At 41.6% G+C, this 15993-nt stretch overlaps 1 protein-coding gene across 1 annotated transcript; it reads right to left on the reverse strand.

The window, feature by feature from the left end:
• Positions 1-311: 311 nt before the first annotated feature.
• LOC107781790 (gibberellin 2-beta-dioxygenase 8) lies at positions 312-15993 on the reverse strand. The gene is made up of 3 exons (XM_016602560.2): positions 15451-15993; positions 1862-2186; positions 312-739 (listed from the first exon to the last, which is right to left on the reverse strand). The coding sequence occupies exons 1-3, from the start codon at positions 15912-15914 to the stop codon at positions 506-508; spliced, it is 1023 nt and encodes a 340-aa protein (XP_016458046.1). The 5' UTR covers positions 15915-15993; the 3' UTR covers positions 312-505.

The raw sequence follows: 15993 nt of genomic DNA on the forward strand, positions 1-15993 counted from the left end.
CTTTTTTAAAGATATTTTAAACCAATGCCACCCTATAACACTAGCAATACATTAGCTTTGTCTGTTTTATGATTTATTACAAATGTTATTTTAGTTATGACCATTTTACACGAGTTTGGTAAAATCTAACACTAGTGACAAATAAATAAACACGGTACATATTTGTAATGTAACTTTCTTTCAAGTTATATTGTCATAAGAGATCATTTCCTTGAGACGCTATATATAAGGTTAACCATTTCAATCTGTTTTATGGTTTATTCCAGTACATAGTATTTAAATTAGACTTTGAAATTCTTAGAGGACCTAGATCCTACAACGAAAATGAAATTAAAGAGAATAATCTACAATTACCATTTCTTCACAATAGGAAAGGACATTGGAAAAATCATAACCAAGAAAAAAACCTGAATATTACTAGTTTATACAAGTTACAGTCAGCTAAAGATACAGCAGGAACTAATTATTTGTGCACCATTTTTTCCCATTAAACTAAGGTACACAGTTAAGAGATTTGAGTAGTAAACTTGAATTTCTGGAGACCAGTCTTGATGCCTACTGTCTTCAAATCATGTTGAACTTGTGCTCGAAAATCGGCGTAGGTAAAGGGCTTGTAGTTTGTGCTTTGAATGATAGCATCTTCGGCAGGGAATACAAAATAACCTATTGATATTCTCTCTTTGTGTTTGTTCACCTTCACTCTATGCTTCACGCTCATATACTTGTCATCACTCATTGCCTGTAATAAAATTTAATATATTTACACAATCAGGTTGCTTATAAAATAATTACAAGTAAATCTTTATTATAAACATTAATTTAACCTCATAAAAACGAAAACAACTTGCCCTAATAGATTAAACAACATTAATAATGTAATTTTTTTATATTGTCAGTGTAATCAATAAATTATAGTACTTCAATCAGAGGCAGATTCAAGATTTGAAGTTTATGAGTTCCTATAATAATCTCGAGTTAAATATGCAATACTAATTGGGTTTATAGATATTTAGTGAATTTATTAATACAAATATAGGTTTGAGCAAAAGTTTACGGGAACCCATAACCTTAAAGCTGGATCCGCCCTGAGTTCCCATCATCTAATTTTCTAATATAGCTGCGACAGTAATTGTTAAGATGACTGCTAAAAGTGCGCACTCCAATGTTCTATCTAGAACTAGCTAGGTAAGTAAGTTATAATATGTGCTATCAACGAGAAGACGTAATACTATATGGCCAGTAGTCTTTGTTTCTGGTCCTTAAGGTTAAAATTGGGACTAGTAGATGACTTAAACGTTTGTCCAATAAATTATATAATGATTTAAAAATATTACTAGATACTATATGCTAAAAAGCACTATATAAGTTAAAATGTCAGCCCACTCATTTGTACTATAATGATGGAAAGATTAATTAATGTTATCATGGTTGGTAAAACTCTCTTTCCCAAAAAATTTAAGGAATATATTATGTATATAAATTAAAATGTCAGTATATTAAATTGAACGATGATGATGAAAAGATTGACGAGATCATGGCTGGTAATACTAGATCTCCTATTCTCATTTCTTTATATTTTTTCAGAATATTTTATGATAAAACAAGGACAGCGACCATTATGTGAGTTAAAAATTAGAAAAAAAAGGATAAAATGCAAGGGATAAAGTAACAATGTAAGATCGATAGGATCTATTCACTTTAGGGTTCGAGCTCTGAAAATAAAAAAGATCCTAGTATAAAAAGTGCTTCCTCTTTAATGAGCTTTATGCGGTGTAAATTTAAATTAATCGAGATCGCGAGCGAATACCAAATACAGAATAACCCTGAAATTAAAAAAAAATAGAAAAAGTGAACGAATTACCTGCAACATGTCACCAATATTGACAATTAGTGTATTGGGAAGAGGATTGACGTCAAGCCATTGATGATCTTTGCTGTAAACTTGAAGGCCTCCAACTTCATCTTGGTGAATAATGGAGAGGACTGAGCTATCTGTGTGCACGTCAATCCCCCACGCTCCTTCTGGCTCGTGGCAACGAGGGTAACGATACACCCTCAGTAAACCAGTGGCTACTGAGAGATGAGACTGAGTCTGTAATGGTCCCAGGTTCAGGTCTGATGCCAAAACCTTGAATATTGTCGTAGCCAGCCTACTTTGATGTTTCCCATATTCTTCTAGCAAGCATCTATTACCAACCAAAATATGTAAGAAATAATTTTAAGCAGTACTGGAATTAGAATTTCCACTAAGAATGTATGAAGAAAAGTCAAAAGAATTCAACAAGTAGCACATATATGTAAAAAAAAAATTACTTGTCTCTATCGCGTAATTTTCAAGGGAAGGAGTGTCAACCTTGAACAAGGGTGGCTACGCAACTGGTTTGAATTTCTATATACTTATATATATTAAAAAAAATTATACTTTGAGGTTTGTGAAATTAAAATGACTTTTAATTGCATGTAACTCTTTATATCTAAGTCAGATGTGATAATTTGAAAATTATTATAATAACATGCTATATAGTTAGTTATGTTTTATTGACAGCGTTAAAATTCTTTTTACTATCAATTCATATAAATTAAGCTTCGTAAAGAATATGAAAATGAAAAGAGAATGACTTGACTAGTAGAAAAAGTTACTCCCTCCGTATTATTGTATATGGTGGTATTTGATTAGATATGAAGTTTGTTTACCGTGAAAATGGCAATAACAATTGAATTTGATTTTGTGGTTCTAAAAATACGTGATCTATTTTTATGCTAGTTGGTAGGCAGTTGATGTTGTGTGAAAGACTTAAAAACGAAATAAGAACTTAAGAACGAGGTGTTAATCAAACCGAATCGCTATCAATCAAGGCCTCGAGCTTGCCTATTTGAGGGCCTCGAGGTCGGGTCCGAAGCTCGGCTGGAAGCTATTGAAGGCGGTCGATGGCGAATAACAGTTATAAATAGATCAAGATCGGCTCTTTATGGCCAATAATAAGCAATAAATGATGAACAATGAATAGAATTACAATAAGTACAAGCAATAAATGAAGTAATAAGATCAAAAGAATATGTTAGAGAGCAGAGAGAATGTTCTTGTATATTTAGTATGGAGCAACCGATGTTTACAAAATGATAAGGATCCCCTTTATATAAGAGGGGGAATCCCAACATAGTACAAGTGCATTTATTACAAAGATATGGAGATGGGACACCTAACTAATGCCAAGACACGGGCTCAGACTAGCCTGACAGATCTTGTCGGTTCCAGCTTCACGCCTTGGGAACTTCCCATTTTCTTCCCGTAACCATCGGCCTCATACAGTTCCGAGGTCGAGCATCGATGACCCTCGAGGGATAAAACTCCACCGTGATTTCGAGCCTTCAGGGTATCCTAACAATGGAAAATTGGACCCTCCGATTTTACCGTATACAAATAGTTCACACGTTTCTTAGAGTAGAACGACAAGAAACGACCTTGATAACCATCTTTCCGAACTTCCCACGATAATGTTATACTGATGACGTCATACTCATGACATAGGCTTTTGTGGCAACCGAGGCATCTCACTGACTTGTCTTTTCAACGTCTTTTAATGCACAGTCGATCCTCGTCCTTCTAGGCGATAATATCGCTGTCGATTCAGTTTCCAAAAATGCATTAATCGCGCCTGCCGATACGTCTTTCAAGGACATTGATGGCGTCATCGATTGCATTTTTCAAAAGGGTATTGATTGTGCCCGCCGGTTACTCTGCCCTTTCTCTATAAATGGGGGCTTTCTGGAACCAATTCCTTACTCAAGTGTTCTTCAATCAGCCTTTCTCCCATTTTTTCCGTCCACCCCCATACACTATCGTTTCCTATGCCTGAGGCCCGCAGCCTTAAAGTTTCCTGGTGGCGCTCTCATCAGTTATATCGTGTCCTTTTCCCGGGGCCCCTCCTTGTCGAGCAAGATTGCACCAACTTGTTGTTGTTGTTGTTACTGCTGTCACCGTTGGCTCAAGACAGGGAGATAGGGAGGCCGATCAGGGATTTGAACTATACACCGCTGCTCATGAGGGTGTTCAGACTATACACCGTTGTTCACCTTCCTTCCCCGGCCTGGTATGGCACTTCACCCCTTTTTCTCTCTGTGGGGTGAAGTGGTATCTCTGGCCGGTAGCTTGCACGGTGCAATATCCTAAGAAGTGGACTTAAAGTAGCCGTGCAAGTAAGGCCGACGCCTGGCAAGTCTTCTACTGGGCTGTGATCCTCCCAGCCCGGCGAAAGCCATTGCTCTTTGGCGGGCTATGGCGTTTTTCATCCCTTTCTGCCCCTACACTTTCCTCTTCTTGATCTTCGCCCTCGTAGATATCATTCTGGAGGGACGAGATGAGACTTCCGCGGAGATGGCGCTCAAAGATATTGCCACCGAGGATGCTTCATTGTTTCTGTGTAAGGACCCCTTGTGGGCTTTTGTAATCATATGTAAGGACCCCTTGTGGGCTTTTGTAATCGAATGTTTATGAATGAAAAATGTTTCTTTAATTTGTCTCCGACGCACACTATTTTCTCTTTATCTATGCTTGTGCAGAATCTAAGTGCATGACCCCATCGGTCGGTGCAAATATTGAGCCCGGGTTGGACTGGTAAACTCGGATCATCGGAACCCTAACTTCGAGTTGAATGAGAGTAGGCTTCGAACCCCAAAATCGAAATTTAGCCTTTAGACCCTGTGATAATACTCGAGGTGGGATTCTCTAGGTAGCTCGAGAATGGAGACTGCCTTTAGGCTTTTGATGGCAGTCCCCGAGTGAGGGTTAATTCGGGTCGTCGGGAGACTCGTCTTGAACTTAATATAAATAGCCTTAAGGCGTTGTAGATAGATCCCGGATAAGGGACTACCCGGGTTTAGATGGTATCCCGAGGCCAAGCCCACACGAACAAAGTTTTAAGTTCTTGTTTTTATCCTTGAGACGAGCCTTCGAAACCGGGTACCATCTCGAATCTTATAATGACATCGACGGCCCCTTGGAGAGATCCCCGAGATCGGGTACCATCTTGGGTTTGGCGATAATGCTAAAAGGCTTCCTGGAGCCTAACTTCTTTTTGATGGAGGTCCTCGAGGTCGGGTACCACCTCGGGTCTGGTGATGATGCCAAAGGCTTCCTGGAGCCTAACTTCTTTTTTATGGAGGTCCTCGAGATCGGTTACCACCTCGGGAATGGTGATGATTCCAAAGGCTTCCTGGAGCCTAACTTCTTTTTGATGGAAGTCCTCGAGGTCGGGTACCACCTCGGGACTTATTTGGTGCGGGGGTCTCCGACCCCGAAACGTCGTATGGCGCTTGCCAAATTAGCGACACAACTGTAAAGTGACCGAGGTGACCTTGCCGGTACATCTTCCCAAAGTGATTTCGGCCAACATTTTAATAGGCCTCTGGGGTAGGCGGATTGTTGCCGCTTTTTCCATATATAGGGTTTTTTCCGCCCTTTTGGAGATTCCACTGTTCTGAGGAGTTTAACCTTTTTTCCTGCGTTAGGCTTTTCATTATTTCGGTATTGACGCTCTGGTCTAAATTCCTGCTCCAGTTCTCCAATTTTGCTATAGCTATGACTGCTACGTCAGGATCCGTTTGGTAGGGAGAAGAGAGTTCTGCCCCCGGTTCTCGCCTTGTGGGCTTGGAGCATTCTGCTTCGAGAGGGGACTTTTTACCAGAAAAGTGCCCCGATGCTCAAGACCAACGGGAGCATACCTTGGAGTTACTTCCTTGATAGGAGAAGGACACCTTGAGTTGGTGAAGAAAGATTGTGGATGGAGGGAAGAGGTGGTACTGCAGGTACCATTCCCGGATGAGGGTATTACGGACCGTGCCGAGGGATTTCTGAATGTGTTCACGTATCCCTTCACGCTGGGCCCCCTTGACAGGGTTGTGTTTTCTTCTGTCGAAAGTATCGGGTTACCTTGGCCCAGGTTCACCCGTTATTTTGGCGGATAGTGTTGATGGTGAGGTTCTTTGCGGAGAAGGCAGGGCTTGAATTCACGCTTAGCCATCTTATCAGACTATACCGGCCCTTTCATCATCGAGGTCTGCTAACCTTACGATGTCGGTCTGCCACGCCTTTTGTTGTCGATGATGAAGAAGACGGGGTTCGGGAGTGGATGAGTCGATTCGTCCGAGTACGAACTGCAGATATTATCCCCGTGGAGTTTATGCCATTCCCTGAGGAATGGAATTATACACGTAAGTGGTACACTCGTGCCTTCACAGTTCTTCAATTATGGCGAGGGGATGTTCCGTAAGTGTGCCTTCTTTTCTTTTTCTGCAGCGATTTCGTAGATGACGGCGAGGTTCCCAATCTGCCGTATTGGGTTCAGAAGTTGATGACCCACTCAACTTGCAACGAGCGCAAGTGGCCAACTTTGTCTAAGGATAGGTGGGAGTCAAAATATCACGGTATGTGTCGTGCGATCTGTTCCCTTCTTTTAGTTGAAAAAGCACTTTCTCTTTATGCGTGCTATCCGTGTTATTGTAGGCATCGGCGAGCCTTCCGAGGCGAGGCCGCGTCCCCTTAGGGGGAATAAGGATCGCTAGCTTCTGGGCTAAATAATGATAGCAATAAGCAAGAGATACCTTTGTAGGGAGATGGCGCTCGGGGCAAGGTGAACCTGGGCCAGGGGCCCGGAGCAGAAGTGTTGATCGAGCCCGACGTGCCCGTGGTTTCTGGTTCTAGAGAGGCGGTTTATCCTCCGCTGCCGCCTTCTTTTTCCGTTAGAGGTACTTCGGGGGGTACTCGAAGCCCGGGATCATATGCACCGAGCGATCGTGTCTCGGCTGGGGCCGACTTTTTCGGAGCTGAGGGAACTAGGTTAGGAAATGTGCGCTCGACCTTCGAGGAAGCACAACGACTTCACTCTATGGTGAGTTTTTGGAACAAGCCTTTCGAGTTTCGCCCCTTCCCTTCCTTATTGAGTTTTCTTTTGCAAGCCTTCGACAAGCTTAAGTCTGAGCTACTTCGCCGTGAGGCCAGACTGCGGAAAACTCTGGCCGAGGAGAAATCCCTGAGGCTCCTTTGCAATGAAAGGGAATTGGCGCGCTTACGGTATGAGGCAAGCCGGATCTTGAATTATGAGAGCTACTTAAAGGAGTAGGTAATTTTTATTCCGCGCGAACGGGCATTCGTTCTTCTAGCTCCCGAATCTAATGTTTTGTTTATTTCAATTGCAGAAAAAGGCGGAGGGCTTGGAGCGCCTTCGAAATGAGGTTGGTCGATCCAAGCGCAAGTATGATGAGTTAAAGGCTCTGGCAGATGCTCAGGCTTCGACGGAGGAGGGTGCTCTGGCTAAGGCTTCTGCCCTTGAGGTTCAACTTTGCCTAGTTCGTGACAATAGCTCGGTTCGAAAAGATACGATTGCGAAGCTCGAGACCGAGATCTCGAAGATAAGGGCTGAGATTGTGGATGCCCGAGCTGAAGCTGTAATGAGCCGAACTAAGGCTGACCAGAAAGTGGCAGTCTATTTGAAGGACGTTGCCGATGCTCAAGCTAAGCTGAGAAAGATCCTTGACTGAGGAGATAGGAGCAAAGAATACTCTTGGTGTAATTCTCGAAGGAAAACCTTCGAAGAGATCTGCGCTAGGGGATTTAACCTCTCGAAAGAGTTGACGCAGGCGAGAGCGGACGAGTGTGGTGCTCGGTTGCTTCTATCTGGCACCGAGGATAGAGAAGGTGAGGCCGACGGGCCATAGCCCCTAGGGGAAATGTAATTTTTCTTTCCGACTCTGCATATAGCATACTCGAAGCGCGTTTGTAAAGGGAGCTTGTATTTTTCCACATGTATGTATAAGAAAGAAACCTTGCGGTTTTGTTACTCCTGTATTTCTTTTACCTTGACTTTAGCCAGATGAACTGGTCTTTGAGTTGAATGGAATCCTTAGATTCACGGTATGGCTTTGAAGCTTATTGGGCTAGCCCGTAGGCTCTTACGCTTTCGGTCGATGCGACCTTTTAGTGTATGTGGGCTGGCGACAATGGCTCTTACGCCTTTTCCCTTAGGCATATTTAGTTAACTGCTTTGGGTTCAGTATCCGAATCGGGTTACGACTCGAGCTCATTCGACCCTCAAGTTTTTGAATTTTAAGTTGGCGACAGTGGCTCTTACGCTTTTGCCCTTAGGCATTTTTAGTTAACTGTTTTGGGTCCAGCCTCCGAATCGGGTTACGACTCGAGCTCATTAGAACCTCAAGTTTTTGAATTTTAAGCTGGTGACAGTGGCTTTTACGCTTTTGGTCGATGCGACCTTTTAGTGTATGTGGGCTGGTGACAGTGGCTCTTACGCCTTGGGTCGATGCGACCTTTTGTGTGTGCTTTATTTTTCCCTCGATAAAGATTTTTTGAAATGGTATTTGCCTGATTTCTTCGATGGTTTTTAAAAACCTCGATTGTGAGTCGTTATATGGCGATGATCGAGCACCGCAGGAGGTTTGGCTCGGAGGCTGAGTATCTTGAAGCCAATGTTTTAGGTGCTGACATGGTCTAAGCTCTTTTGCATGTATCAAGGGTAGCCTGTTTAACCGGTTCTTTCTGAAGTATATTCGGAGTAATTGAAGGCTTGTGATTTATAGCGACGGTCGGGCGTCCCCGAGTCGCTTTAGTTTGACTGGTACAGCCTTTTGACCGGAGTCATTTGTGTTTGGTCGGAGCCTTTAAGTCTCGAGTGAAGTAGTTTCGGCATCTATATCGAGGGTATGCCTTTTTAGGGGTCTTACAAGTTCGATATATAGCTGAAACTTTGAGATCAGGTTTATGCCTTTAGTAAGGTCTTACAAGTTTTTCATGCCTTTGAGGTCTTACAGTTTTGGAAACTTGGTATAAGTATTGTTCATCCCTTGCTTGAGGTCTTACAGATGTTGATGTCGCCTTATGTAGGTCTTACGAGACCGAGGCTGCGCGCATGTGGTCTTATAGCCTCGGGTTTTGATAAGTCGATGGTGGTGGCACTTGATGGCAGTCCCCGAGTCGTCGAGGGTTTCTTGACTCGGGAGCCATTACTTCTAAACTTGGTATTGCCTCATTGAGGGCTTACAATTTCGGAATTTCCGACCCGGAGGTCATTTGAGTTTTTGACGCCAGTCCCCGAGTGTTCGGGTCGTCTTTTGGTTTAGAGCCATTTTGTGATCTTGTTGTTGCCTTATTGAGGGCCTACAAGCTCGAAGCTCCGACCCGGGGGTCGCGTTGTTGTGAGTTGTTGACGCCAGTCCTCGAGTGTTCGGGTCGTCTTTTGGCTTTGGAGTCGTTTTATGCAAAAAATGTCGAGCTTTCTTGACACGCAAAGTGCTTTTGTGAAGTATTCTTTGATTACTTGGTGTAAGTATACATCTCTTTGCTGTTTAAGGGCTCAGTTGTTCTATACGGACAAGGTTTGTTCGACCATTTGGCCAGATACATTATCTTCCTATCGAGACCCCACTTGATGCGTCTTGGCTTTCTCCGAGTAGGTGACCTCTTAGGGGGATGCCCCCAAGTATTCTAGGTTGATTGCAAATGAAGCCTTGAATACATGTTGAGTCTTCCTTAGGTAGCATATGGATGTTGCCTCGTTAAAAACTTTGTCGGTAAAACCTTTTTCAGGATAAAAACCCGGTTGAAGGAAAGAGTGCAACGCATGCTTTTGAACCTAAGGCTTTCGAGTTGGAGAGTGCTTTAGCCGTTTTGATCGGGTAACTAAACTCGGGTCAGTGTAGAATATAATTGAGAAAGAAAGGAAATGGTCATACCTTAGCGTACGATGCGCCGGTGATGTTTCGAGCCCTGATATGTTTTAGTTGCTTGTGATGAGAATGTGGTACGGTCCCCTACTTTGTTTAGTCGGGATAGCCGGGAGTGTAGTTTGTTATTGTTATTTTACTGTTTGCTTATCCTTCGACTCCCTCGAAGGTGGAGGTGCCGGTGTCGGGGCAATATCGTGTATCGCGAACATTTCTTTCGCGGTGTGTTGTTCCCCGTAGACGGTCTTAATCCCATCCTTTGTGGGGAATTTTATCATTTGATGGAGGGTGGATGGTACTGCTCTCATGCAGTGTATCCATGGCCTTTCGAGCAAGGCGTTGTACCTCATGTCTCCCTCGATGACGTAGAATTTGGAATTTTGGATAGTGTCGGCCACGTTGACTGGAAGGGTGATTTCCCATTTTGTTGTTTCGCTCGCCATGTTGAATCCGTTGAGGATTCGAGAGGCGGGTACGATTTGGTCAAGCAGTCCGAGCTACTCTACCACCCTCGATCTGTTAATGTTGGTTGAGAAGCCTAGATCCACAAATACACGTTTAATCTGAAATGTATTTACAAGAAAAGAGATTACCAGTGCGTCGTTATGGGGTTGAGACAAGGTCTCGATGTCTTCGTCGCTTAATGTGAGGGCATCCTCGGGCATGTAATCCCGAGTTCGCTTTTCCCTGGTGCTGGATATTTTTGTTCTTCTCATCATGGGCTCTTGTGGGGCATCAACGCCTCCCAAGATCATGTGGATGACATGTTGTGACTCATTTGTTTCGTTCTTCTTGGCCGCCTCTCTTTCCCGGAATTGGTTTTTGGCCCGATCGCTGAGGAATTCTCGGAGGTAACCTTTATTGAGTAGTCTGGCTACTTCCTCTCGGAGATGGTGGTAATCATCGGTCCTGTGGTCGTGCGTGTTGTGAAACTCACAAACTAAGTTATGATTTCTTTGCGAAGGATCTGATTGCATAGGCCTGGGCCACCTGGCGTCTCTGATTGTACTGATGGCGAACACAATGTCTAATACATCTACGTTGAAGTTATACTCCGACAAGCAAGGTGCCTCTGCTGGCCCCGTGTTCCTGTCAAATCCAGCTCTGTTGACGAATCCCCGAGGTTTTTGACCTCGGTCCATCCTTCGATCATTGCGAGGTATGTTACGCCTCGGGGTGTTTCTCCTGCCGTCGGTGTATGGCCGGTACCTTTCCTTGTTTGGTTTTGGCTCCTTCGCCAAAAGCCTACTTGGGTATACCGAGACCGAGGGGCCCCCTAGTTGGTCATCCTCGGCCCTGATTTTTGATTGATATCGATTGTGAACGTTCGACCAGGTCACGGCGCGATATTCGACCAGGTTCTATTTCAGTTGCTTCGAAGCCACCGAGCTTCACTCATTCAGACCTTGAGTGAAGGCCTGTACTGCCCACTCGTCGGAGACTGGCGGTAGTTCCATCTGTTCCATTTGAAAGCGAGATACGAACTCTCGCAGCATTTCGTTCTCCCTTCTACTTGATCTTGAAGATGTCAGATTTCCTTGTTGCTACTTTGATGGCACCGACATGTGCCTTTATGAAGGAGTCTGCCAACATGGAAAATAAGTCTATGGAGTTAGGAGCTAGGTTGTGACACCACATCATGGCCCCCTTCGAGAGTGTTTCCCCGAACTTCTTTAGTAAGATGGACTCGATCTCGTCGTCTTTTATGTCGTTGCCCTTCACTGCACAAGTGTAAGTAGTAACGTGCTCATTGGGGTCTGAGGTCCCGTTGTATTTTGGAAGGTCTGGCATTCTGAACTTCTTTGGAATGGGTTTTGTAGCCGCTTCCTCTGGGAACGACCTTTGTATAAACTTCTTCGAATCCACACCTTTCAAGATCGGGGGTGCGCCCGGAATTTGGTCGACCTTGGAGTTGTAGGTCTCGACCTTTTTGTCGTTGGCTTCTATCTTCTTTTCGCCCGATTCGATCCTCTTTGTGAGGTCCTTGAGCAAGTTTACGATGGCGGGGTCGGCTACTGACCCGTTGTCTCTTGACCTCTCTAGTATCTGCTCGGCCCGGGGAGCCGTCCCCGGCGCTACCGTGCTGAGAGTTTTCTGGTGACTTTGCAGCTGAACAATCGCTAACTGTTGTGCTTGCAACATTTCAAAAATAACGTGAAGGCTAACCTCTTGTTCTCCCATATCCGGGGTTTCATGGGCTTCTTGTTGGTCTCCTCGGTGCACGCTCCTGTTAGTGTGGGAGCTTACATCGACGTGTTGAGCATCGCGTGAGACCGTATTCACGGAGATCGGTTCTGGCACGTTCTCAGGGTTTCGTGGTGGTACGCCAGCACCTGGAACATCTGCGCCATTTTCTCCGTGGTTCTCAAGATTGTTGTTTACTGAGTCGGACATTTTGACCTGAAATCAAAGATCTTGGACAAGAAAAAGCATGAAAGATAACTTGAGTTATGTAGTTAAACCAGCAAGAAAATAATCACTATTATTTTTAGCCCACGGTGGGCGCCAAACTGTTTACCGTGAAAATGGTAATAATAATTGAATTTGATTTTGTGGTTCTAAAAATACGTGATCTATTTTTATGCTAGTTGGTAGGCAGTTGATGTTGTGTGAAAGACTTAGAAATGAAATAAGAACTTAAGAACGAGGTGTTAATCAAATCAAATCGCTGTCAATCGGGGCCTCAAACTTGCCTATTCGAGGGCCTCGAGGTCGGGTCCGAAGCTTGGCTGGAAGCTATCGAAGGCGGTCGATGGCGAATAACAGTTATAAATAGATCAAGGGGGGCTCTTTATGGTCAATAATAAGCAATAAATGATGAACAATAAATAGAACACAATGGATATGAGCATTAAATGTAAGTAATAAGATTAAGAGAATATGTTAGAGAGCAGAGAAAATGTTCTTGTATATTCAATATTGAGCATCAGATCCCTAAAAAATGACAAGGATCCCCTTTATATATAAGAGGGAATCCCAACATAGTACAAATGCATTTATTACAAAGATATGGAGATGGGACACCTAACTAATGCCAAGATACGGGCTCAGACTAGCCTGACAGATCTTGTCGGTTCCAGCTTCACGCCTTGGGAACTTTCCATTTTCTTCCCGTAACCGTCGGCCTCATACGGTTCCGAGGTCGAGCATCGATGGCCCTCGAGGGATAAAACTCGACCGTGATTTCGAGCCTTCGGGGTGTCCTAACGATGGAAAATTGGACCCTCCGATTTTACCGTATACAAAGTTTAAGAAAGAAAAAAAATATTGTATTAAATGAAATGAAGGTAATATCAATATTAGAGAAGTATCAAGAAACATTTGGACATACGTTTTCAAAATGTGTTTCTCAACTTTATTTTGCAAAAATATGTATATAATTCCCAAGTTTTGGGAATTTGGCCCAAAATTAGCAATTGAGGTGATTTTGGGATTTGAAATTTTGCCAAAATACGGACAAAATTTATGGCCAAATATAAATTTTGAAAATAAATCCCAAATTTATTACGGAAAACTCATGGCCAAACGGGGCAAAAGGCTATCGATAATTGAAGAGAAAAATCACGAAAAGTTGTTGATTGATTTTGGGCTTTGTAAAATCACTATAGTACAAGATCATTCTGATAAGACTGACATCAATTACTTCGTACACGGTCTTAGGTTGCCGAATTGATGTTGGAAACAGCAATTATTTTTGCGTGGATGTTCTACTTTAATTGGCTAGCAGCAAATACGTGACAACATTGTCGTTCGGGAAAATAAAGACTAGGGAATCAAAGCAGACAAATCCTGTGTATTGTTAATTAAAAGCAAAGAGTAGAGACAAAGGAATCGAGGAATCCAGAGAAATTTTACGTTTATTGTTAGTAAATAGTCTTAGTAATTAAATATCATGAAAAGCAGAGAACCAGAGGAGAGAAAAGGTTGGGTTTGTACTTAAAATAAAGTAGACAATCTTATTGGTTATTTTGATCCGCTGAAGAAGATAAAGACGAACAGGAAAATAAGCATCTATTATTGATATTGTACACTTCATTTCATTTGAAACACTTTTTTCCTTTAATTTATTTTAAAAATAATATATGTTAGTACTATTTTTTATATTCAGAAGTCTTTTTCAAGAGTTTATATGTCGAAACCTTTTTTTCTTTCAAAATTCTACTAGATCAAAACATTAAAAATTAAATGAAAGGGAGAGAACGTCACATTACAGGCTCATTTATGGCGTTAATTATGGAGAAAACGTCACATTTCAGACTCGGCGAAGAAAAAGATAAAGTGGGCGCGAGCATGAATTTTGGTTGCGTTCACGGTTGTCGTTATCTCTGTCTTTTCCTCTAGTCGAAAATGGACGGTAACTGTGACCAGGGAGTGTCAATGGTTCGATTCGGTCGATTATTTTATAAAATTTGTATCATATCAATTTTTCGGTTATTCTGTTATGTATAACCTAAATTAGACTTTTTAAAACCGTCAGGTTTCTCTTCGGTATCGGTACGGTTCGATAAATTTTTTATAATTTTTTTTAATGTCATGTAAAAGTTACTAATAAAAGTAGAATGCAATAACAACGTACTTTTATAGGACTTGACAAAGCACTTATGACATTTTTACTGATAAAAAGGTGACAGAATTAAAAAAATATGAAAGATGGTTAGAGTATAGATCCACCAATTATTCTACATCAGCATTAAAAAAACTAAGCAAATACAAAACCAATATAAATCACACGCGAGTGGAAAAAATATTAACTAAGCTGGGATTCAAGAATAACGTCTATAGAATATTAAATATTCAAAAAACAATCATACGAAAGGAAACATATTCAATACATTGTAGTTTGTTATTCATAATCACTACAATACCTCATTTCTTGCTAGTGAACATACTGGAAATAATTTAGTTTCAATAGGAGTAGCACAACAGGTTTGAGAATTATGATTTTGAGTTGATTTTCTTGTTGGCTTGTAACTGTTTCATAATTTCAAGGCCCGTGAAAAAATTTAACGCTTTTTTATTTTTAGACTTAATATATAAATATATTGTTCACATCATAAATTTATTCGGTACGGTTCGGTATTTTTTTGGTTTATATTCATAAAATAAAAAACCTACTCTAATTATCGGTACGGTTATAAATTTATATAAAAATCTACGATTTTATTAAAAAAAACCTAAAATTTGGTTCGATACGATTCGATCGGTTTAGTCGACTTTAAACATCCATTGACACGCGTGACCGTGACTAAACGAAGAGTAGTTATTCGCATTGCGGGTACAATTATTTGACACGTGAAAATGAAAAGATGGGAAAAAACATCAACACTACGGTGTGTTTGGTACGTAGGAAAAAATGTTTTCCTAGAAAATTTATTAATTAATCTCCGACCTACTCCTTTGAGTTTTGGTCTTCAGGACAGACTACAAATGGAAGTATTTATAACACATACTGATAGTGATAGGGTAGTAATTAAGCAGTTTTTATACACATTGATGGGAGTAAATCCTTTTTATGTTACTAGTGATCAGGTTATTTTTCCATATTTTTAGATTACTAATTTCAATTGATATGAACTGTTACCTGTTGTAAATTTTTTACATAAACTGGTCTATTCAATGGCGGCTGAACTTTTCCACAAGTCACAATCACATATTTGAAAGACCCAAAAATAACGAGGAAAACTTTGAAGCAAACACGTAAAGAAGAAGAAGAAGAACCTGAAAGTTTCGAGCAATACATCTTGATAATGAAGATGTGATAATTGAGATAAAGAAACATTGAATCCTTCCATCCATTGTAGGCTCTGCTGATTATTTGGTTTTTGTGGTATAGCAGATCCAGAAGGAGTTAGAGCAGGGGTACCCCAAAAGTAGGATATAGGGCTGCTTGAGAAGAAGGCTTTTTTAGTTTCATAGGGCAGAGAGAAGAGCTTTTTAGCATGTTCTTCAATTTGGTTCAACAGCGTAATTGGAATACCATGGTTCGCCAAACGAAATAATCCCCAATTTCTACACGCTTCGCTCATACAGCTTGTTGTGCATTGTAAGTCAATCGATATCACAGGGATATTAGCAGCCTCCACTGCTAACTTTGATAGTGTCTCTGCTTTATCTCTGTCCAACCTTGGGATGTTTGCTGGGCGAAACAATGGAGGGTACGATTCAAAGTTAGATTTGGACATGATGTTTCTTTAATTCAACTAACCTCTCATTTTTAGCTTACCATGAAATAGGTACTAGTAGTATTTTATAGGAAGATAC

The sequence above is a fragment of the Nicotiana tabacum genome, chromosome 8 (assembly GCF_000715075.1).
Source record: "Nicotiana tabacum cultivar K326 chromosome 8, ASM71507v2, whole genome shotgun sequence".
NCBI classification, from domain to species: Eukaryota; Viridiplantae; Streptophyta; class Magnoliopsida; order Solanales; family Solanaceae; genus Nicotiana; species Nicotiana tabacum.